The 24,885-nt window shown below is 41.7% G+C and overlaps 1 protein-coding gene across 1 annotated transcript in view; it reads left to right on the top strand.

Moving 5' to 3' along the window:
- MGAM2 (maltase-glucoamylase 2 (putative)) overlaps nucleotides 1–24,885 on the top strand; it is an 86,801-nt gene that overhangs the window by 45,940 nt on the left and 15,976 nt on the right. Inside the window, exons 26-44 of the mRNA XM_087860774.1 lie at nucleotides 1,568–1,722; nucleotides 2,778–2,946; nucleotides 3,507–3,603; nucleotides 4,061–4,173; nucleotides 4,628–4,753; nucleotides 6,499–6,627; nucleotides 7,832–7,939; nucleotides 9,541–9,603; nucleotides 10,415–10,549; nucleotides 12,131–12,215; nucleotides 13,252–13,390; nucleotides 15,271–15,404; nucleotides 15,679–15,713; nucleotides 15,810–15,926; nucleotides 17,068–17,216; nucleotides 17,334–17,418; nucleotides 18,030–18,086; nucleotides 18,500–18,624; nucleotides 20,410–20,498. Of these exons, the coding sequence (XP_087716900.1) occupies nucleotides 1,568–1,722; nucleotides 2,778–2,946; nucleotides 3,507–3,603; nucleotides 4,061–4,173; nucleotides 4,628–4,753; nucleotides 6,499–6,627; nucleotides 7,832–7,939; nucleotides 9,541–9,603; nucleotides 10,415–10,549; nucleotides 12,131–12,215; nucleotides 13,252–13,390; nucleotides 15,271–15,404; nucleotides 15,679–15,713; nucleotides 15,810–15,926; nucleotides 17,068–17,216; nucleotides 17,334–17,418; nucleotides 18,030–18,086; nucleotides 18,500–18,624; nucleotides 20,410–20,498 (2,110 nt within the window). The remainder of the gene's footprint in view (nucleotides 1–1,567; nucleotides 1,723–2,777; nucleotides 2,947–3,506; nucleotides 3,604–4,060; nucleotides 4,174–4,627; nucleotides 4,754–6,498; nucleotides 6,628–7,831; nucleotides 7,940–9,540; nucleotides 9,604–10,414; nucleotides 10,550–12,130; nucleotides 12,216–13,251; nucleotides 13,391–15,270; nucleotides 15,405–15,678; nucleotides 15,714–15,809; nucleotides 15,927–17,067; nucleotides 17,217–17,333; nucleotides 17,419–18,029; nucleotides 18,087–18,499; nucleotides 18,625–20,409; nucleotides 20,499–24,885) is intronic.

Below are 24,885 nucleotides of genomic sequence, written 5' to 3'. Positions count from 1 at the left end.
TCTCCTCCAGTGCTGTCCATGTTGCAGCAAATGTTGAGAAATCGTTCTTTCTGATAGCTGAGTAATATTCCATTGCATATATGGACCACAACTTCTTAATCCAGTCATCTGTTGAAGGGCATCTCGGTTCCTTTCACGATTTGGCTATTGTGGACAATGCTGCTATGAACATTGGGGTGCATATGGCCCTTCTCTTCACTACGTCTGTATCTTTGGGGTAAATACCCAGTAGCGCAATTGCTGGATCATAGGGTAGCTCAATTTTTAACTTTTTAAGGGACCTCCACACTGTTTTCCAGAGTGGCTGTACCAACTTGCATTCCCACCAACAATGTAGGACGGACCCCCTTTCTCACATCCTCTCCAACAATTGTTGTTTCCTGCCTTGTCAATTTTTGCCATTCTAACTGGCGTAAGGTAGTATCTCAGTGTGGTTTTGATTTGAATTTCCCTGATGGCTAATGATTTTGAACATTTTTTCATGTGTCTGTTAGCCATTTGTATGTCTAGCACCTTTCCAATGTTTAATGGCCACAAGTGTCTGGTGGGTCCACTGCTGGGTGTTAGAGACAGAGACCACAGCAGGTGCCTCACAAGGTCATCTTTATGTGTAACAAAAAGATCATCTCAGGGAATGAATTCTAAAGCCAGTAACTTCCCAACTGGGGTAAGCAGGCTCCTTTTGTTAGGGCTTGGGGTGAATATCAGAAGAGGGTTTTAACATCATAATGAAGCTGAGATAACTGTGCCCGCCCTTTCTGATTCATCTACATAGACCTCTCCTCAAATGTTTCTTTTCCTGTTCCAGCAATTCCATAGTTTCTAAGAGATGAAGTTACAGTTGGGCAGAAACTTCTTTGGAGTTTCCTGAGTTGGGGGGGTCAATCTTGAATTCAGGGGGTCACAGGGTCTCACCGGTGACAATACCTCCTTGGACAACTCAGCTCTAAACATTGTTTTTCACACTGTGTTGGCGGAATCACTCCAGGGATCTTGTGAAAATGAAGATTCAGATTCAGAAGGTGGAGGGGAGGGAGGCCTGAGATTTTGCATTCCTAACAAGCCTCCAGGTTATACTGCTGCTTTGGGTCTGAGAAACACAATTTTAAGAAGCAGGGCTATGGACAAAACTTGTCTTAAGCATCTGGAAGCTCAACCAGTAAGATCTGAGTCCGTATACAAACTCGGTTCTCTAGTTACTGACATATACATACAGGCCTAAACAAAATCTTACACAATTACGTGCACGTCCATATTCATGTACACACACACACACACACACACACACACATTCCATCCATGAAATTCTATACACTGGATTCATAAATTATTTAGAGGAAGTGCCCTCCCTGCTTCCGAATAGGTATTTCAGAGGCATTTTGGAGTTTAGGATCCATAGTGAGCACTGGAGGTGGGGAGGCTTCACACCTATTTGCTTTGGCATATTTGATACCTCCCAATGTGATTCAAACTGTCCAGAAAACATGGGAACTGAATTATATGAGCTGGCAGGAGGGATTTGTCTAAGATTATTCCATAAGAGAGTTTCCTTCTCTCTTCTTGTTAGATCTTTGATTCCATGAACAAAAGGTATGAGGTCCCAGTGCCTCTAAACACACCTCCCTCTCCAGTTGGCTCCCCTGAAGACCGTCTGTATGACGTCAGGATTCAGAACAATCCTTTTGGGATCCAGATTCGACGAAAAAGCTCCAGCACTGTGATGTAAGCACTATTTATTTAGTTCTCATTAAAGTGGTTCTAGGTCTAAATACTGTGGTTCTAATTAATACACATAAAATATTAATCTTAGAGACAATATAAATAAGTATGTGTGTGTGTGCGTGTGTGTGTGTGTTAAACAGGGAGTGTATCTATTGCTCCATTTTCTACTAGTCACTAACTCATCAAGAAAAATTCATCAGAGGCTTAAAATAAGTGTTGCTTGATTTCAGAAAAAAAGAAAAATGCATGTTCTACTCATTGTGCTTGTTAAATAGAACAGAAGTCTTTTTAATAAGCAGGACAGAATACCTGGGCTAGAAATCAGCTCTATATAGCCTCATTCCAAAATAACAGAAGACTCAGGAGAGAGGGAACGTTTACTAAGGAAAGAGAAACAGCTCTCACAATCTTTGCTTCCATCAGCGCTGCAGACGTAAAGCCTTTCCCAATGTTAAACGTGAAAAGAGTCGTCAATTCGCATCCCTTGTCCTGCTGCTGAATGGAATGAAGTGAAGGTCTGGATTTTGCCTGGGGCTGACGTTCCCCTTCCAAGTAGAAAGTGTCCCCTGTCTGCGCACATGCAGGCAGCCTTCGGCTCTCTTTGGACTGTGTGGGTCTCACTTGAGTCCGTTGCCTTCTTTGCCAAGAAGTCCTTTGGCCAACCTAGAAAAGTCATTCGAAGAGCTTCACCCTTTACTGTTGGGAAATTTGCTTAGACCTTGTTTATTTATTCATACGTGTATTCAAACTGATACCCCAGACAATGATACCTAGAGATAAAAAGATGAGTGAGAGATAGTCCTTGCCTTGGAGGAGCCCATGACCCAGAAAAGGAGTTCTCAGCCTTGCAGACCGCAGAATAAAAATGCAAATGCAGAACGTTGGCAGTGAGTCATGGCCATTGTTCTGAGCTCTGTCATCTTACAATATTTGAACCTGGATCCAGCTGTGCATTCCTTTAGGAGGCTTTGGAACCAACTAGAATTCCCAAGTGGGCCCAGTGCTTACTCTGGCCTGTGATCAGTGCAATGTGGAGGTATGCCTTTGTGTTGCAGTTGGGATTCTCAGCTGCCTGGCTTCACGTTCAACGACATGTTCCTCTCCATTTCTACTCGCCTCCCCTCTCAGTACATCTATGGCTTTGGGGAGACAGAGCACACAGCTTTCAGAAGAAATATGAACTGGACCACGTGGGGAATGTTTGCTCGTGATGAGCCCCCAGCGGTAAGCACAGAAGAACAAGACTATCAATCCGTTTCTCCCCGTGTAAATGAATCTCAGTCCATATGTACATGTATAAGTGCTCTATTAATCAGCTTCATCTTATATTGATAAATTCTGTTCTCAGATGAAATAGGCCACAGGTTATGCTCCTTCTGTCCCTAACATATTTTTTTCCTGTGGACTATGGATTTTACTTCATAAACTTTTCTTTAGTATATTCTATGTGTCAGGTACATGTCTTATTTAATAAAATGCTGTCTGTTCTCCAGAGGTTTATGGGTTAGTAAGAGAGAGAGAGATGCAGAATTAATGGTAACCCTGTATAATCAGTGCTATAGTAGAATTATGTGATAATAAACGAGGATGGTATAGAGGGGGAGGGCACCTGCTTTTTTGTTTGGGGTGGAAAGGAAGGTTAAGGAAGGTTTCATGAAGGACATGACATTGTGGTGAATCTTCAGTATTGAATAGGAGCTTGCTGTTTGGGTTATGATGTAGAAACAACTTTTTGGATATTTCTTTTTTTGATTACTGCCTACTCTCCCCCACGACTCTCCCAGTACAAGAAGAATTCCTATGGCGTCCACCCCTACTACATGGCACTAGAGGAAGATGGCAGTGCCCATGGGGTGCTCCTGCTGAACAGCAATGCTATGGGTAAGACAGCGGCATGTCCCCGTGTACCACCATAACCAGCTGTGACCACTTTCCCTGGATCTGGAATATCAATAGAACTAGAGAAATTCAGGGGCAAGGGAAACGGGACAGATAAACTGACTTCCTCTCCCTCTCTTCCTTCCTTCTTTCCTTCCACATTTATAAAGAGCTTTAGGCCAGGTATTAGCGGTAAAATTTTGACCAAACTGCATGACCTTCTTTTACTGTGACAGTTTAACTTCCTTTCACAGAGTGATACACGATGTTGAGATTAAGATTATGTTTGGGGTACCTGCAAACCCATCTGTTCCACTGCATGAGAGAAAATTTCCAGAGAAGGAGAGCATTAAAGAAAGAGAGAGAGTGTAGAGTACATTTTAGGGCAGATTCCCTATCTGGGTGATGTGTGGCTCCAAGGACTCATTGTCTTCTTCTTCTCCTTTCTTTTTTTAAACAGATGTGTCATTCCAGCCCACTCCTGCCCTGACATACCGCACCACAGGAGGGATTTTGGACTTTTATATGGTTTTGGGGCCAACCCCTGAGCTTGTAACTCAACAATACACTGAGGTTAGAATATGCATTGAAAAACAATCCAATGTGTATTGGGTATTACTGTGTTCTTAGCACTGAGATAGGTCGATTTTTGTTTCTGTGTCCCTTGGGTATTCCTACTTCATCATTTCTATCTTTCCTGAAGTTAGGTTCTCATGTTACAGGTATAAAGGCATGAAGATACCCCATGTGTCTCTTAATTATTTGCTAAGCATCCTAAGACTCTCTAATCAGTAATAACCCCTGAGTTCTCAGTCTTCCCAGAGTGGAAGCTGCAGAATACGGGAGATTTTCTGTCATTCTGCATGCTGAGGGTCATTCCATATTTATTTGACTTTCTTGTTTTTCTTGAGCGAGGCCTCTTAGATGGGACAGTGCTCAGTAGACGTGTTCAAATTGCTTCCAGTATAAGCCTTTTCTTCCTTTTCCCCCAAAGTCTTCCTGGATCCATTTCTCTTTTTTCTTCTAGTTGATTGGTCGGCCGGCAATGACTCCATACTGGGCCTTGGGATTCCAGCTAAGTCGCTATGGATACCAGAATGATTCTGAGATCTCCCACTTGTATGAGGCAATGATGGCGGCCCAGATTCCCTATGTATGAATTCCCCCACTCAGCCCATGGTTTAATTAGTTATGGGAATTTGTGCTGAATTATAGAATGAAAATGTCTTCAGGGAAATTATTGATGACTACTTCAGTATAGGAAAATGTAGCTGTGGAGCTATTCTTGTGTGGAATACAGTGCTTTTTAAATTTATTTCATGCCACCTTTTTATTTTTTTATTTTATTTATTTATTTTTTTAAGATTTTATTTATTTATTCGACAGAGATAGAGACAGCCCGCGAGAGAGGGAACACAAGCAGGGGGAGTGGGAGAGGAAGAAGCAGGCTCATAGCGGAGGAGCCTGATGTGGGGCTCAATCCCATAATGCCGGGATCACGCCCTGAGCTGAAGGCAGACGCTTAACCTCTGTGCCACCCAGGCGCCCCATCATGCCACCTTTTTAAATCAAGGGTTCAAAATTGAAAGTCGCGTTAATTTTTCAGTAGTTGTCAGTGTGATTGAAGGATATTGTTACTCACTGCCTTTTGCCAGGAATATCCTGCAGTAGGCATGGCTGGTCTTAGCCATGACTTTGGGAACTTCTAAGTGAGAATCATGTCAAGGGGATGACAATTCTAGATTATACTTTGACTGTTATTAGAGAGGATGGATATAAAGTGACAGTATGAAAGAAAGCAGTTAAAATCACATCTTTACTCTTTCTAAAGAACACATATCCACATATGCATATCACACGATGACAACCTAGTCTGCTTCAGAAGCCCCAAGAAGTATAGGCCATTGCCGTCAGCAAGCAGAAGTCCACAGATAGCATGCCCTTCCTCCTCTGTAATCATTAGTTTCTCATCACGCATGCTCGTTTTCTGCTTTCAGTCCACCTCTTGAGAGTTTAGAGGACAATTAATGACTGGAAGATAAAAATAAAGTGTTATGATGTTCTCATCAAAGATAATTTGAAACATTCACTGAGGCTTTAAGTACTTTATTTTTATATACTGCTCTACCGTACGCTTATTAAATGTAAATTTAAGAAGTAGGAAGATCAAAAGATGAAAAAAATCCAGAGATCTACCTCACTAAGGTGATCGGTGTTAATAATATGTTGCTTTGTTCTTTTCCAAGCTTTGGCTTTTGCACAAGTCTCTGTTGCCCAAACAAATTTTACCTAGAATCTTAAGGCAATACGGGTGATTATCCTCCTCAGGCTAAAAAGGAGCGTCTCTTTTTTTCAACTGGATATTAACCACGTTGGCCATCACTCACCAATCCTGGATTGGGTGACTTTCACATGCAGAAGCCTGGGTTGGTACTGTTTAGAGAAAAAGGAAAACAAGGTTCTCATCTCAAGGACCATCCAGTCAAAAGAAACGGCAGAAATATACACATTCTAGAAAGCTATACAATAATATAGTTCTAAATGTGAATGAATCCAATCAGGTTTACTGAAGGGGGTGAAATGAATATATTTCTCGGGGAAGTCCTGCTTTCTACCCTTGAACATTCAACTAGCACTTGGTTTGATAGGCTCACCAGGTTTGAAATTCGAAGAGTGGAAAAGAAATGAGCCAAGGGAGGGAAGGGAGAGAGAATTCCAATTGGGGGAACAGAAGGAAAAGGATGGGGACAGGTGATCTGTATGCAGGAATCAGAAAGCAATTTCAATCAGCAGAATTGAGAAGTCAGCGTAGGGGGCTATGGGGTCAGCAGAGCCGTTTGTGGGCCCTGTGGGGTACTGCCATAGGATCCCCAGCATCTTGCTTGCTCCTTCCTGTAGGATGTCCAGCATGTAGACATCGATTACATGGACAGGAAGCTGGACTTCACTCTCAGCCCCAGCTTCCAAAACCTCAGCGTCCTGATTGAGCAAATGAAGAATAATGGCATGAGATTCATTCTCATTCTGGTAGGTATATAGAAGATTAGGGCCCATTTTCTGTTTCTGGGTTCATGGCTTTAAAATAGTACCATTGAGGGAAACTAGAAGAAGAGTACACGAGACTTCCCTGTACATTTTTTTGCAACTTCCTGTGAAACTATAATTATTTTTTTAAAGTTTTAAAAAACAAATAAAGGAGGACAGAACAAATGAAAAATGGCTTTCCAAACATGATACTTTGCACTATTTATTTTTCGTAACTGTCACTGGGATGTAATTTGTTATTACAGTTCCCTTGGTTAGAGTTAGAACTGTGGACTGAAACACTGACTGCAGCAACAACAATCAAAACGCCTCACTGTTCCAGGCTGTGCCTCAGAGGCAATAGCTCTATCCTAGTCTCATCTTTACCTTAGGGGGTTCAAAAGCTACTCCAGTTGTATCATTACCCAGCAATGGTGAGGCTCAGGGGACTTACTTCTTCTTAATTAAACTCACAAACAACTGAGCTAAGATTCAGAACACCAATTTATTATTTTGCATTAGAGGCTATATTTCGACAAACACAGAAGTAGTTACCTGCAAATGGTCCTGCCTTCTCGCTTCCAAGAAATAGAGCACTATTCCCTGACTTTCATTCATTCATTCAATCAGGTATTAATTAAATACGGAGTCTTTGAAAATCACTGTTCTAAAAAGTGTGTGTGTGTGTGTGTGTGTGTGTGTGTATAATCTAAATTAATGAATAAGACATTGTCCTTTTTCTTATAGGGATTTTATTCTATCAGAGAAAACCAATAAATAAACATTAAAGAATGACTATATTGTACACCTGAACTAACGTTACACTGCCTGTTAACTAACTAGAATTTAAATAAAAACTTTAAAAAAATGAAAAGAAAACAAAGATAATTTCAGACAGTGATGATTGATATGACAATTGTGAAACAGGATCCTGTTATAGAGTAACTGAGGCAGGGAAGCCACTTTGGACACAGAACAGAAGAAATAAGATTCGTGTTATTAAGGCATATTGATACCACACTCTGGGAGCACAATAAATTGTTTTTCTTCATGGGAGGGTAATGTCTTATTAATGTTTTCAAACAGCATACTTTATTCCTCAAGAATTTTATAGACATAAGGCAAATTATCTATGGGTATTTTGTTTTTGTTTTTTGTCTTGGAGACGTTTTTCTCATGTTCACTGTTTTAAACCCTTTCATTGCAGGACCCAGCCATTTCTGGCAACGAGACCCAGTATCGCCCATTCACCAGAGGGCAGGATAGCAATGTATTCATCAAATGGCCCGACAGCAATGACATTGTCTGGGGAAAGGTAAGCCTTGGGAGAAGATGCCCATAATTAATCAGTACCAGAATGTCTTGATTAAAAGAGGCTGTCAATAAATCTTGGCAAAATACAGTAGGTAATTAATAAATTATGAGGGAGTAGAAATCTGCCTGATGCTGATTAGTAAGACCAAGGTTACAGGTCTAATACTCTAAAATATCAGTGAATTTTGTTTTATTGTCTGGAAACATTCTGGTGCTCCACCCCTTATGCATTCCAGCTGGTCGTGTCACAAACCTAAAGAATCCCTTTGAGAATGGCTCTGAAGTGTGTGTGTGCCAGACACCCGGACTCAAGACTTGCATTCATTTTTGACTAGCCTGCTTAGCTTCCTCCGTATCTAAATAAATCATGAAGTCCTGTAGATTCTCCTCCTCCTCTTATCTCCTTCAGTTCCTTTCGGTGACCTCAGGGGTCCTCTGTTTGATTTATAGCCACAGGATTGTAGGTGAACTTCCTGACCCCAGACGACAGAGGCTTCTAGGCAGGATTCAGACTCCGCTCTGTAACTGTACTAGGCTACTTCCTGTTGTTCCGAGTACATGCCATGCTTACCGTGCCTTTGAACGTTACCTTCTCAGCTTAGCCAAGTGACACCTGCGCTTCAAGACCAACTCAAATGCACCCTCCTAAGAGGCATTCAGTGACCAGTTTAGCTCTCCCTATTTCTTCCTTTTTCTCTGTCAGTATCCTCAGTGAGGATCGCATGTCACTTAGCACGCACATTTTACCTGTGAACTCTTAGAAAACAAGGACTAGAGGGATGCCTGGGTAGCTCAGTGGGTTGAGAGTCCAGCTCTTGGTTTCTGCTCAGGTCATGATCTCCAGGTCCTGGGATCAAGCTCCACGTTGGGCTCCCTGTTCAATGAGGAATCTGCTTGAAGATTCTTTCTCCCTCTGCCCCTCCTCCTGCTCATGCTCTCTCTTTCCCGCTCTCTCTCTCTCAAATAAATAAATAAATCTTTTTTAAAAAGTAAACAAGGACTATTTCTTACTTAAATCTCAGTAGATACAGATTGTAGTACAGGGCCTATCACATAGTGAGTGTCAGTAAGTGTTTGCTGAATGGATTAATTAATCAATGTATATAGTTAATGTCCTTCTAGTTATAGATGAGATTGGTTGAAACTCTGGATTTTTTTTAATGCTATGTATATTTGGGGTCCCAAATAAGTGATAATGCTGCTTAAGAATATTGAGGCTAAGTTTATAGGTTGTGAATGAACTGAATCTTAGTTCTTTAGAGTTATGCTTTAAATTTGTTATTTTTGAAGAGATTTTTGTTATATGTCTATGACGGACAGCAGAGCAATCATTTGAAAGGTAATTGTTCAGATGATATAGTTAAAACAGATTTAACTCATTTTATATTTGAACTTAATAATTTTGAAAGCTCATGAAATGAGTCAAGGGACCCTAGCCGATTTTCCCCTCACAGAATTTCATATATTCAGATTTTACAATTTAATTAATGTCAAAGATCGCCAAGAATTTTATGGAGATGCATGTCAATAGAGTCTGACACGTGAATCATCTCATGGTCCATATGCAATGCCTTTTAGAGGTTTTTTCTTCTTTTTCTCTAGGTTTGGCCAGAACTGCCCAACGTGAATGTGAATACCTCCCTTGACCATGAAACTCAGGTTAAGGTATAGTTATGTGCAGATTTCTGTCCACGTTGCCTTAACCGTCTGGATACTTGTGAGTTTTATCCCAGCACTTTGTTAAGCAGCTCCCTGAGCATGCTTGTCAACTGGTAATTTCTTGGTAGAATGAGATCCTCAAACAGAAAACACAATAAGCAACTAAACTGGAAATGTGTAGAGGGAAATCAAGTGAAATGTCTTCACATATGTGCCTTTAATAGATTGTGTTTTGTTTAAATCCAATGGTGCTTGAAAAATATGAATTGAAGTCCAGAATATTTTCACTGGAGCGTTTACAAACAAACTGGGTTTTTGATGAATTGACTCCATATAAAAAAATATGCCAGTCAGTTAAAAGGAGTAATGTTTTTGCTATCAGCACTTGATGCCACATCAGCCTGGGCATCTAACACCCCTTCCCTTTGCAGCTCACTTTTCCCTGGATGGCTGGGCTCCTTTATTTGGTCAGTGTAGAATAAACATTTGCGTATCTAAAGTTTGATCACTTAGGCACAGATAGTTCATTTTCCAGTTCATATAATTAAAGGTCCAGTCATTAAGTGAATCTTATGTTTAAAGGGGATTTAAGACTATCTGACCTCCTTCTAGGAGAATAAAGAATGAAGTCAGCCTTCTGTGATCTTCATGTTCACAGTAAACTCTATAGAAGCAACAGCAGAGCTGAGGCTAGTTTCAGATCCTGACTGGGGCAGACCCTTGTACAAGGACCTGCTCCTCGCCCCTTCCTGGTCCCCAGACTCCCCTCCCTGGACAGGCAAAGACCCAATGTGAGAGTATGTGTTTACTCTTACAGCTGTACAGAGCCAACGTTGCTTTTCCCGACTTCTTTCGTAATAGCACAGCTGCATGGTGGAAGCTGGAAATAAAAGAGCTCTATGCAAATTCTCAAGAGTCAGAGAAGAGCTTGAAGTTTGACGGATTGTGGATTGTAAGTGCACCCTTAGTGTTTTTTCTTTGGAAATGTTAGGAGTCAAACCATGGAGAGGCAATTCAGAGACAAACAAAGGAGAGAGCTAAGGCTGGAGGAGTGAGAGAGAGGGATACTCTTGTACGATTGAGGTGCTGGACCCCCAGAGACACAGAGATGATTGTGGGTCTGCCCAGGAATGTGCCTGCCAAAGCTGGAGCCCATGGAGGAGATGTGCCTCTACTGGAGATGCTGCCAGAGAAGGAAGAAGAGGGACAAATACCACAGCTTCTCTTATCTCCCACCCTCCAGTCTCGGGCCACTGCCTCCCATTGGCCAAACTACCCAGAAGCTAACACTTAGGGGAGCCTGAGGGCCCATCCTTCCATACAGGGCAGGCAAGGCATGAATCCAAGAGACAATAGATGTTCACCATAGTGCTGGTACAGACTCACCTTCAAAGGCCTGTTCAGATGTTGCTTACACATGTCAGTTGGGTTTAAGAACAGGGCTTCCTGAAATGTCTGTGGGACATGGGTCCAAAGGCTTCTTTTTGTGTTTTTCTAGGGATGGGAGGCATATTACTATTCCAATTTCCTTCCTCACCGTCCAATGGCCTGAAATGCTGAGCATTTTCTAGGCCAGCTCTCAAGAGCTCCACAGGTCTGGGCTAGGCTGGAAGAATCCCATAATTCAGATAGAGACATACCTGCAAGCCCACTAGCAGCCCTGGGGCTTCTCTAGCCACCACTCTCAGCGTAGACAGGCCCAGAGCGAACACATGAAAGATTAGCCTAAATATAGGCAAAGCGAATAGTGAAGAAATGTGGGTAGCTCTGAGGAATAGGGGGAGATGGTTACTCTGGGGCATTTGTTCTGCTGGAGGAAAGATGTGGCTGAAAAAAAATAGTGAACAGTTCCCTGAATACTTACCTTGGCCCTTAGTATGTCCTGTTTAAGGTAGTCCAATTTACAAAATCTTCACTTTTCCGCTAGCAAAGTGGGCAGTGAACATTCACTTCAGGAACCGCCAGTTCTTGCGTTTAAGTAATAAATCCCCCAAGTATGATTTGATTTCCGGATTTGGTTCTGAGTTACCTACAACTCTTGAGGGCTGCAGCTACTGCAGAAAGCCTGACGCTCCTCCTTGTGTTTGGTCTCTGCTGATGTCAGAATTAGTCTAAGCTACTGGACTAAGAAAGAGTAGGGGGAGATAATAGCAACCATTGGCCACAGATAAAAAGTGAGTGATTCACACATAGGAAGACAAAGATGGGCTTCTTGTGTGGGAAGATGTATCAAGGAATCTCCTTAGGTCTCCACTTTCTCCTTATGGATCCAGCATGATCTCCATATTTTTGCTACTATGAACTAATCCTTACAAGTTTAAAAATGCCAAGTAAACTAGGAGTTTCACACCCTACTTAGATGACCATGGGTTCCTGGAGTCTGTTTGGGTCAATGCCTTAGAGTTAACAGTCAATGAAATGATTAGCTGAGGACTTAAATAAGATGTGTTCATCTCCGTGAAGTCGATGTCCTCCAGAGCCAAGGCCACACTGCCTCTGACATCACAGAATCTTTCTTGTTAACTCATTGCAGGATATGAATGAGCCATCAAACTTTGTGGATGGATCTGTCAGGAACTGCAGTGATGACATTCTTAATAACCCACCCTACGTGCCATGTATGTAAATGATTCCTTCATCAAATTTCTCCCTTCCCCCAAAACTCTGAACATTCTCCTCTTACTGTCAAAGCGAACTAATTTTGAAGAAAGAAAATACTTGTACCCATAACATAAAATCCCTAATAGAATAACCTCGAACAAGTGTAAATTACTAATCAGGCATAGAAATAATGACACGATGGATTATGAAAGAAACCAAGCAATGCATGATGACATTGGTATCTATGAACAAATTGCTTACACGTTAAATACCCCCACCACCGCACACACAGAATATTTTGATTAAAGAATGAAAATCTAGGCTGTGTACTTTCTCTGCCCATGTCCACAGACACTTCATGAAGGACATGTCCTAGTAATCCTGTGGTACACACGGCAATAGGGCATCATAGGGCCTCACCATCAAAGGTATCTCAGGAAGTTGAATCCTCTCACCGTACAGAAACCCCGGGAAGGAAGTGACTCACCTTCTTGGAAACACCAAACCAGTAGTTTGTGGGACAGAATCTGAGTTTCTTGACGTCTGGGTCACAGTTATGCTGTCCATCGCTCACTAACTCCTGCGTCCCTTTCCCTCCTTCCCTCCGTCCCCTTCTTCCCTCCTTCCCCCCTCCCTTCCCCCTTCCTCTCCTTCCTCCCTCAATATTTAGACAAGTGCTAACAACTCAGAAAATTTAGAGACCTTAATACCGGTGATTGAAACGAAATCTATTCCCTTGAGAATATTACCACCTACTGGAAGAAACAGTCATAACCACAAAGGGGTTTATTGTGCTGATTAAGTGGGCTCTGATTGCACTCTATAAATATCGGGGGACAAGGAAGTGTGCCTTTCCCAGCCCACACCCTGTCCTTAGCCTTCATTAGTTATAAAGTCACAGCATGTTGATTTTGTAGACAAAATAATTCTTGAAATTGGAACTGTTACTGATAACATAGTCATTGAGTGAATGGAGAAAGAGCAAGCTAATGAGCATTTCTCACGAGTGCACAAAGCAAGATGTTTGGGAAGTAACTCGGCATTTCCACTCAGATTTGGAGTCCAGGGACAAGGGCCTGAGCAGCAAGACCCTGTGCATGGAGAGTGAGCAGGTCCTGCCAGACGGCTCCCGGGTGCGGCACTATGACGTTCACAGCCTGTACGGATGGGCCCAGACCAGACCCACCTACGAGTGAGTGTGTTCCTAGAGTGGCTGGCTCAGTCCAAGAGCTTGCAACTCTTGATCTCGGGGTCTTGAGTTCGAGTCCCTTGTTGGGTGTAGAGATTACTTAAGCAAATAAATAAACTTAAAAAAAGGGGGGGGGGGGAAGAAGCCTGGCTAAAATTTAGTCAAACTGAAGGGAACGTTAAGGCCTTCCTGGGCACCTGGATTCTTTGCCTCTATGTCTTTCACCCTTTGCCAAGGGGACAAATAGGAGAAGCCACACCTTCAACTTGAGGTGGTTTGTAAGACCTTTCACTTCCTGCTGACTCAGGGCCTGAGGTACAGCCAGAAGTGAGTTACTGGAACTTTCTCTTTTCATGGCTCTTTGCCGGGCATTCCCAGAGCCTTGTGCATGTGCTGTCTTTTCAGTCCCCAGAAATACGTAGGAGCTTTACAAAGTTCTCCACAGTTCTACTTCTCCAGAATTTACTCTAAGAACAGCCCAGCTTTGTTTGTCCCAACAGGAACCCCAGCCTGAATACCTATGATGGAAAAATTGTTATTGTCTTGCTAATTCCCTGGCTTGAGAATTTTTTTCCCCAGCCGAGTTGAGCTCTGAGTCCAATCAAATGGCCACAACACCTTGGGAATAGAGATTTTCCAGAGGGCTGAAAGCTAGAACATAAGTATGAATTATGCTCTGGGGCTGGTGCTTTTCACAGAGCCCCCGAAGAGGTCAGACCTCTGAGGCTCTTGCAGGGCTGCTGGCTTTTAGAGCCACTGAACTAGGGGTGGGGTCAGCTGGGAACACCCCAAGTTCAAATCCCACAGACCTCACTGTCTTGCCAAGATTTTAGTAGTTTTTCTTGGATAGATGATTTTCATTTCTTTCTAGAGCTGGCTAATTTCTAGAATTCTGAAATGGTCAGTGGCAAAGCTCTTTGCACCACTCACATCTACACTTCCTCTCTATCCCTGCTGTATTTCAGGCCTTCGTTATTTCTCAGTCAGACGTGTGTTGGGGGGAAGTGTGGGTGTGGGTGTGTGTGTGTGTCCATCCATCCAGGTGGGGGTTTGTGTTGGTATGAAATATTGGAAGTGACCTAATGGATTAATCTCTACCAGAGTAGCTAGACCCTTTTCCTGACATCATTGACCGAATAATTCATCTGTGTCTATTGATTCGTAATGCTTTCTTCAGCAAATATGTGGATTGCGTTATGTACTCAGATCTATTAATAGCCTTCCTCTTTTTGGTCCATTGATTTTCCTCTCATGCAATTGTTTTTATTTTCTTACCGAGGCTGCAGGCAGAAGATCCCCCTTTCCATAGGGAGATATTTGAACATCTTTGTGTATATTTGTCCTCGTGTGCCAAATTTATCCCATTTTGTGAGGAGTAGCACAGAGAGAGAGTATTACCAAAGAGCTATAGTCATGTATACTTTTATTTGGATCCCGGATCTGCCTCCTTGCTCTTTAAATGTCCTCTGACAAATTATCTAACTTCTCTGAGCCTCAGTTTTGTAACAGTAAAAGGAGGCCAAGGAAACCTCAGGAGGCTGTGAGGCAGTGTACATGGCAGTGACCGGCTAATACCTGGCTAGAGTAATTGTTCCGTAAACACCTGTCTCACACCTCACCCCACTCCTTCCTGCCACCTCTATGCAGGTAACTAGTTAAGAAAGGAAATCCACGTGTAGGGGACGATGGATCTCCAGTTGTCCTGCTGTGGCTCTTAGCATCCCCTTGAAATAGCAGATGCTCCCAGGGAAGACACCTTCTGGCTCCAAATGGAACACCATGGCCGCCTCCTACTCCAGACTGGCGCACCTCTCTGTAATGAAACCCCATGACTGTCCATCCTCCAATTCACCCTCAATTCCTCCTTGTTCCTTTCCAACCAGAGCTGTGCAGGAGGTGACGGGACAGCGAGGGGTCGTCATCACCCGCTCCACATTCCCCTCTTCTGGCCGCTGGGGAGGCCACTGGCTGGGTGACAACACAGCCTCGTGGGACCAGCTGAGGAAATCGATCATTGGTGGGTGGGCTTCCTCCCAGGGGCCTCTGATGGCAGGGAGGGAACTGGGTGGTGTGCTGGCAGCTGCGTTGATTATGTCTACATATCATCCACATGGGCAGCGAAAGCAGCAGGAGCTGACTTCTCTGTGGGTATGAGTTTTAGTCTCTACCGGTCTTTGGGTGTTTTCATCATGGGTGGCCCAGGGCTTCCAAACAGGGTATGGAAGAGACAGGGCAGACCTAGCCTGTGAAAGGGCTACTTCGTCCAACACAGCTGTGTCTTCTCATTGCAGGCATGATGGAGTTCAGTCTCTTCGGAATATCGTATGTAAGTTACATCAGGACCGTTATTAATTAGTCAGAATCCAGCATGTCTGCAACTTACAAAAGTCCCACCTCATGTTCTGATTTTGCATCTTCTCAGACAGGAGCAGATATTTGTGGCTTCTTTGGAAATGCTGAGTATGAGATGTGTGTTCGCTGGATGCAACTGGGGGCCTTTTATCCCTTTTCCAGAAACCACAACACCATCGGGACAAGGGTGAGGTGGCAGCTGGTGCTCGAATCACACTTCTTTTTTACCTTTAAAAGTAGTGTACTTCTTTGTTGAGGAAAAATCATAAAAATCAGAACCCCCCCCCCATTCCTTAGAAAACCCACAGCGTTCAAAACCCCAGAGTTATAAGCAATTCTCAAGAATATACTTTTGCTCATGTCTTGGGGGATATGTGCCGATGAGGACAGTAGTGTTTGGAGCTCCCTGTGGGCTAAATTAAAAGAAGCTCCTTTTCCTTAGAAAATTTTTATTTTACTCAAATCCATCCAAGCTCCATCAGTGCTGCACAGAGACCCATCTCTCCAGCCCTGCGCAGGGACTTGGGAGTCTGTGATAAAGAGTGGGAAGCAAGTAGCGCTGATGAGGTTGTGGAATATAGGTGGGGTTCAGTGGGGTGGAATCCGGAGCCAACGACCAAGAAAGAATTCTTGAGGCGTCTTTGGTGCAAAATGGTGGTTTATGAAAGCACGGGGACAGGACCCCTGGGCAGAAAGAGCTGCTGCCCCAGGTTGTGAGGGGTGGCTGATTATATACAATGGGGTTGGGGGAGGTAAGGAAACGGAGGTTTCAAAAGGATTTTTATATGTTAAAGAAGACTCACAGGATACCAGAGACCTTGCTGTTGTCAAGTTAATGTTGTTTTTCCCTCTAGTAAGGCATTAACATGAAGACAGTTGGGAACTTCCTGGAGGCTGCAGATTACAAGGACATTTAATTGTATTTACATTCCCTTCTGGCAGCTAGGTTATTGATAGAAATGCTTTGTTCTTGTAGACTGCGGAAGACATTCGTAATGGAGGGAGACTCAAGTCTTGCAGGACTGTGGTCTCTATAGATTAACTATTTCTTTGTCCTTTATGGCAGCCAGGAGTGCCTGAGGAATGTCACATACATCCCATGGGGGGAGGGGTGCAGGGTGTCAGTTTCTGCTTTGTCCTCAGCTTGCCTTCTCCTTCCCTCATCAGCACTAGTTTAGTTGGGCAGCAGGGGCAAGAGAAAGGACGGGATAGAAATGAAGGGTGGGATCTGTGTAACTGGTACGTGGGATATGTGCCTGGTGACCTTTTTCTGATGGCGTTAGAATGGCATAAAGAAGTATCTGCCACGTGTTTCTTTATCTCTTTAGAGACAAGATCCTGTGGCCTGGAATTCAACCTTTGAGATGTTCTCCAGAAAAGTCCTTCAGACCAGATACACCCTGTTGCCCTACCTCTACACTTTGATGCATAAAGCTCACGTTGAGGGCAGCACTGTCGTCCGACCCCTTCTCCATGAGTGAGTACGGCCTGTTCCCCCAAGAAGAGGTTCTGGCGATGTCTTGTGGGGAGCCCTCTGCAACAGTCCTAACAGTTTGGTGGGTTTTACGTACTTTTTTTTTTTTTTTTTTTTAAGGTTTACGAATGACAACAAAACGTGGGATATAGACCGTCAGTTCATGTTGGGTCCTGCTCTCTTAATCAGCCCCGTGCTGGAAAGTGTGAGTTTTCCATCATAGATCAGAAACCCTCAGTCATATAATCTCAAGTACAAGAGGGGCGTTTTAAAGATCATCGTGTCCTGCTCGCTATTTTCCAGCAAATACCTTTCTAGAACACGAGGGAGATTTTTTTCTTTTTTCAAAATTCCCATTAATGAAAATTTCACAGCCCCAACAGATTTCTCATTTTAGTGTCTTGTTACCCTGCACCTTTGCAAAGTGTACGTTTTTAAAAAATGAAGTTTTCTTTATGTTTGGAGGATTTTCTCAGATCTTTTTCAATTAAACTTCCCAAACTCAGGCTGCCTGGGTGGCTCAGTGGGTTAAGAGTCTGCCTTTGGCTTGGGTCATGATCTCAGGGTCCTGGGATTGAGCCCTGCACCAGGCTCTCTGCTCAGCAGGGAGCCTGCTTCTCCCCCTCCCTCTGTGCTCTCTCTCTCTCTCTCAATAAATAAATAAAACCTTAAAAAAATCTTTAAAAAAATTTTTAAAAACTTCCCAGACTCTTAAAATCATTAATAAAGTTCCCATTTTTATCTTAATTCTATGGAAAAATTTTAATAATTAAGTTATTGGAATATGCATAATGACATGTCAATTTTATGTTTCAGAACACTTCTGAGATCTCTGCTTATTTTCCCGGAGCCCGTTGGTATGACTACAGCATGGTAAGAACTCACATATTTTGTGAAGAATCAGATTGTTCCATGGCTAGAGGGGTGGCCAGCACTTTCTCCTGACTTTGAGGCACATAATTTCTAAGGCAATAATTTTCAGCCTTTCAGCCAAGCAAGGTTTGCTTAAACAAAAGTATCCACAAAAGGATAATGAGGTAAAATCTGACACCCATCTCACATTGACTTTTCTCCCACCCCCACTCCCACCTTTTCTGGGGAATACAGAGAAAAGACTAGATTTCCAGAGTTTTTAACAAAGCTGAAATCAGAGATTTTTCTCCTTTTACTTGATGTTTCTTGCTGACTTCCGAACATGCTTCCTTAGAAAGATTTGTATTAAAGCGCGCATCTGTTCATTTCATCTCTTTCTCTTCATCCTTCCTTGCTTGTGTTCTGTCTTCTAGGAATCTGGCAGTGTGTCAACAGGTGAGTGGAAAGCCCTGAGTGCTCCCCTTGACCACATCAACCTTCATATCAGAGGGGGCTACATCCTGCCTTGGCAAGAGCCTGCGATGAACACTCACTCCAGGTAAGGAGGAGCGATGGTACCGATGGCCTCACTTTGTCCTTTTGAGGCAGCCTCGCAGGGAGCTGTCCGCCTTAACCAGGGCTCTGTGAATCAATAAACCCAGTTACAGACCCTCTCATTGATTCCATTCTGTGAGCGCCTTCTGACTGGGATCTGGAGGAGAATGCACTCATGAAGTCAGTCTTGGGGAGATCTTTTATCTGTAGCTCTGTGTCCAAAGCCTGGGGCAAAAATTTTAATTTTTATTATATTTTATTTTATTTATTTTATTATTTTTTTTTAGATAGAGAGAGTGTATGTGCGGGTGGGGGGGTGGGGGGAGGGGCAGAGGGAGAGGGAGAGAATCTTCAGCAGACTCCATGCTGAGCACCGAGTAGGAGGGCTTGATCTCACCACCCTGAGATCATAACCTGAGCCAAAATCAAGAGTCCATTGCTTAATTGACTGAGCTGCTCAGTCACCCCAAGACAAAAATTTTCTTGAGGGCAGTAGCATTTACCTCTTTCCACACTATTAAAAAAGTTGGGAATATTAATGAGCTCCTTGATTTGCGATGGCTATCCAAGGATGATTTAGTGCTTTTTTCCAGGTCTACTTTAGTCAATTCAGGATAGATTTTATATAAATATAAATAAATATATATTTATTTTATATTTATATATTTAATTTGTGTATATGTACTAAATTAAAAAGAACATGTTATATCAAGAGAGACACACACAAAAAGAACTATAACCATTCAAAAGAAGAGAAGTTAACTCAGCCTTGTGGTGTAAAGCATGGTTTCATATGGAAGAGAGCTTTGAGCTGAGTCTAGAATAATAAATAGGATTTGAATATATGAAGACGGGGAGAGAAATATTCTGGGAGTATTAAAGAGCTAAAGGTGAAAAATGAGTTTTGTTTGGGGAATAGTAAACCAGTCAATTTAATTGGAGAGTAGATAGGAAGAGGGATGAGGAAAATAAAATTCAGGCAGCCTAGGATCAGGTCATGGAGGGGTATAAACGCCAGAACAAGTACTTTGCATTTTATTCTGTAGCAATCTGGAAGCTATGAAAGGTTATTTGATAGTTTTCTTCCTAAGGAAATCATGTCTTATCATATTACTTGTAATACGTATGTAAGTAAAGTATGTTTATTTAATTTTTTAAGTGTCTATATTTTTAATCCACAAGAGGATCATGCCTAATAAATTTGTATTAATTATTAAAAATGAAATCTTCAAAAAATTAAGTATTCTGAGATATATTCAAATCAAAGGACATTGATTACACATATTTGGTATTAATTTACCATAAATTTATAAGTACCTTCTATAAAGAAACCACCTCAAAATTCCAAAGATATTCTTTCATTATATAAAATAATATAAATATGAGAAACTTAATGAAAATTGACTTGCACATACACCCTTTGAGATGGAATCCATTTCTATTTGCAAAATATATTTTCATAGACAAATAACTAAGTACGTCTCAGTTTAATGGTATTTATGTGTTTTGATGTGTTATATAGTAGACATTTTTGTGTATAATTTTTAAAAATAGAATTCTGTTTTAAACCATCTAGGAAACCTTAATACTTAAGAGGTGTGCAATAAGCTCTTTTATAAAGAAGATACATTTTAATTTATCTATATTTAGAACTTTACATGCATTTTATGTGCATTTTTAATGCATTAATTTTTTTTGTTCTGGATGAATAATATTTTCAACAGAAACTGTCCTTCATTCTTACAACCTATAACTTAGAGAAAAAAATAATTCCTTTTTTTTTCCCTAGTCGACAAAAATTTATGGGATTGACTGTTGCATTGGACGACAATGGGAAAGCTGAAGGCCAGATATTCTGGGATGATGGAGAAAGCATTGGTGAGTATGAGCATTCCAGGGTCTCCATATAGCACGCAGAAAAACCATAGCTCAGGATATAATTGGAATGACCTGAAAATCTATTTCTAAACCTGTTTCTGCTACTGTTATAAAGCGATGGTGTTGGGTGAATTTTTGCAATTTTTGCCTGCCCCTTATACACACTGTAATTACTATGGAAGAGTATATGGTCCCCAGCTTTGTAGGCTCAGCAACATGATGTTATGGATTCAGCCAGGGGTGATTTATCTCTGTATATCTGACTGTCTTCCTCTGGTAAAAGTGTGGCTGCAACTATCAGGCTGACCATTCGTTCATTCTCAGTGGTTCACAGGCCTGGCTCTGCTATTTGGGCCAGCCATCTATAACCAGGCACCCTTTTCCTCCTAAGTAGGCTCACTCAGGAGACAAATTAGAGCTCAGAAAATTTCTTAGTGTCTCAGAAGTAGGGAATTAAGCATTGTCAAAAAGATGCTTATATCAGTGAAATACTACTTTGTATGCTTTCTTTCCCCAATCTAAGGCTATGACAGTGCTACCTGAGATAATTGGGGTTTGTCACGATAGTCAGAACATCCTTTTCCTTAGACATCGCTATAGAAAAACTGACATGCTGTTACCAACTGACACCCATTTTCCAATACTTATTACTGCGGACTAGAACGTTCTAATCTTGTAAAGTGTCACAGTTTCTGAAATTATAGCTTGTTTTTCACTAGTAATATCTTCCTTTTCATTTTCTTCATTATGAGGGTAATATACTATCATTAAAGAAAATATTTTAAAGACAAAACTAGAAAAAGTAATAACTTAATATTATTGCTGTATTCTTTTGCTTTCATGTTACTTAAGAAAATGCTTAATTTTTTATATCACTGAAAACATACCTCATATTTAATTTCTGAATGCTGTTTCTTTGCACTTACCATAACGACAGAAATGTCTAGATGTTATCATATGCTCCTTATAAACACCATTATGAATACTATATCTCATGAAAGGATATGCCACAATTCATCTGACTTTCTGTAATTACTCTCTAATCGAGGATACAGGATGTTTTCCGTTTTCATTGTTATGAACACCATCGAGTATTAACCTTTGTTTGCGTTTCAGATTATTTTAACAGGATAGATTCCTAGAAGTGAATAGATTCACTCCTAGAAGTGAAATTATTGCTTTTTTAATCAACTTGATTGAGTTGTATTTACACAAATAAAACATATCCATCTTAAGTATATGGCTCAGTAAGTTCTGACAAATAGATACAGTTGTACTGCCGCCACCACAGTCAAGATCTAGAATATTTTTATGACCCCGAATTTCCCCTTCTACATCTTTTCAGTGAACTGCTCCCCCCTCCCAACTCCCACTTCAGGCTCTTACAACCACTGAGCTGCTTTCTGTCCCTCTAGATGAGACTTGTCTTTTCTAGGCTTGTCGTAAATAGACCCATACAGTGCATATCCTTTTGTGCTCAGCTTCTGTCACTCGGCAAAATGATTTTGCCGTATGGGGGCATATAAAGTAGCTTATTACCTTCTGACTCCTGAATAACATTCCATTGTATGGATAGACCATAATTTGTTTATCCATTTACTTATTGATGAATATTTAAGTTGTTTTATGTTTTTTAAAACCATTATGCATAAACCTGCCATGATTATTTGAGGATAAGTCATTTTGTGATCATACATTTTCATCTCCCTTGGGTAAAAACCTGGACGTGAAATTCCCAGGCTGGGTCAGATGATATGTTTAACTTTTGAAGAAACTGCCCAAGTATTTTCTAAAATGGCTATCCTGCTTCTCCTTACTAATGGCAATAATGCAGGGTTCCAATTTCCCACATCTTCACTATCACCTGATGGTGTCAGCTTTTAAATTTTAACTATTTCAGTAGTACATAGTGCATCTCATTATGGATTTAATTTGCATTTCCTTGATGTTGAACATCTTATGTTTATTGGCTATTTGTATGTCTTCTTATTGAGGTATTGGTTCAAGTCCTCTGCCTGTTTTTTATTATGTTGTCTTTTCGTTATTGGCCTGTAGGAGTTATGTATACTAGTCTTTTATCAGATATGATTTGCATCTCCCTGTCTGTAACTTGCCTATATAATTCCTTTATAGTATCTTACAAAAAACAAACTTTAATTTTGATAAAAGCCCATTTTTCTCCATGCTTTTCTTTTATATTTGTGCTTCTTGTGCCTTGGTCTGAAAAGCATTCTGGTACCAATTCTAACATGTGTGGGGGTGTTTCCCCATACCAACAAGTAATTCTGGGACACTGACTAGGTGTCCTACATTCAACTCAATTCCGACACCGTCTACCTGGAAATAGCATCGGATCCCACAGGTTAAGACCTCAGTCACACGAGACTGCCTCCTCCTCCCTTTCCCACTTCATACTAAGCTGGGTTGTCACCCATGCTTCTGAATAACCCGTGCTTCCAACAACTCCTGCCTTGGGATTCAGACACCACTTCCAAGTCCAGGTGTTACCTGTACCTCAGACTAACTGGCCATAAATCAGAAGTTCCTACAACAGCCTGCTCACGTTTGATTAATTTGCTAGAGCAGCTCCCAGAACTCAGAGAAACGTTTTACTCACTAGATTACCAGATTATTATAAAAGATTATAACCTAGGAACAGCCAGGTGGAAGGAATGCATAGGGCAAGGTATGTGGGAAGGGGCTCCGAGCTTCCATGCCCTCTCCAGGGGCACTACTTTCCCTGAACTTCCACTTGCTCACCCATCTGGAAGCTCCCTGAGCCCCATCCTTTTGGCTTTTTATGGCGGCTTCATTACATTGGCATCATTAGCTGCATTGCCGGCCATTGGCGACGGCTTCAATCTCCAGCCCCAAACCCCTTCCAAAGGTCTCTGGGTGGGGCTGGAAGTTCCAACCTTCAAATCACAGGGTTGGTTCTCCTGGAAATTGATTTGGTTGCTCATTTAGAGGTGGGTGGGATATAAAAGAATTTTATTACTTTTTTCAAAGTTCAACTTAGTCTTCGATTATTTCTGTAAACTTCAATCTGATAAGTAAACTCCATGGAGAAACATGTGGCACGTGGCATCCCGTAGCTCTGGATTCAGATATCATTTCAGTCATTTCCTGGTTGTATGCCTTTTGGAAGGATGCTTACCATCTCTTTGCCAGGATTTTCTCATTTTTAACATCTATAAAACTCTATCACTTAGATCTTTTTATGCAGACAAAATGATTTTGTATATAGAGAGAATTCCTGGCACATGGATGCAGAGTAGCATATGACATTAATATGCAAGGTAAATAGAACTCCAGTATAAGCCTTTAAGATAAGATATATTAGGTAAGATATACTACATTTACATCAGTGTGGCTAAAATGACAACAGAGGGGCGCCTGGATAGCATAGCGGTTAAGCGTCTGCCTTCTGCTCAGGGCGTGATCCCGGCGTTCTGGGATCGAGCCCCACATCAGGCTTCTCTGCTGGAAGCCTGCTTCTTCCTCTCCCACTCCCCCTGCTTGTGTTCCCTCTCTCGCTGGCTGTCTCTATCTCTGTTGAATAAATAAATAAAATCTTTAAAAAATAAATAAATAAAATAAAATGACAACAGAAAGTCCAAAAGTCAGAGAAAGGAGGTTAACCAGCCACCCAAACTAGGTTTTAAGAGATTTGCAGCCTTCCTTGTAAGAGAATAATAAGCTATAGTGCCGATTTTTTTTATAATCATATTTTTTTTATTATATTATGTTAGTCACCATATAGTACATCCCTGGTTTTTGATGTAAAGTTCCATGATTCATTAGTTACATATAACACCCAGTGCACCATGCAATACGTGCCCTCCTTACTACCCATCACCAGTCTATCCCATTCCCCCACGCCCTCCCCTCTGAAGCCCTCAGTTTGTTTCTCAGAGTCCATAGTCTCTCATGCTTCATTCCCCCTTCTGATTACCCCCCTTTCTTTATCCCTTTCTTCTCCTACCGATCTTCCTAGTTCTTATGTTCCATAGATGACAGAAACCATATGATAATTGTCTTTCTCTGCTTGACTTATTTCACTTAGCATTATTTCCTCCATGTTGCAGCAAATGTTGAGAAATTGTTCTTTATGATAGCTGAGTAATATTCTATTGTATATATGAACCACATCTTCTTATAGTGCCAATTTTTTTTTTTTTAAGATTTTATATATTTATTCGACAGAGATAGAGACAGCCAGCGAGAGAGGGAACACAAGCAGGGGGAGTGGGAGAGGAAGAAGCAGGCTCATAGCGGAGGAGCCTGATGTGGGGCTCGATCCCGGAACGCCGGGATCACGCCCTGAGCCAAAGGCAGACGCTTAACCGCTGTGCCACCCAGGCGCCCCTATAGTGCCAATTTTTAA

The sequence above is a fragment of the Ursus americanus genome, chromosome 3 (assembly GCF_024610735.1).
Source record: "Ursus americanus isolate L20-20 chromosome 3, mUrsAme1.1.p, whole genome shotgun sequence".
NCBI lineage: Eukaryota > Metazoa > Chordata > Mammalia > Carnivora > Ursidae > Ursus > Ursus americanus.
The sequence above is the reverse complement of the archived record's forward strand: the minus strand, read 5'-3'. Positions and strand labels throughout refer to the sequence as shown.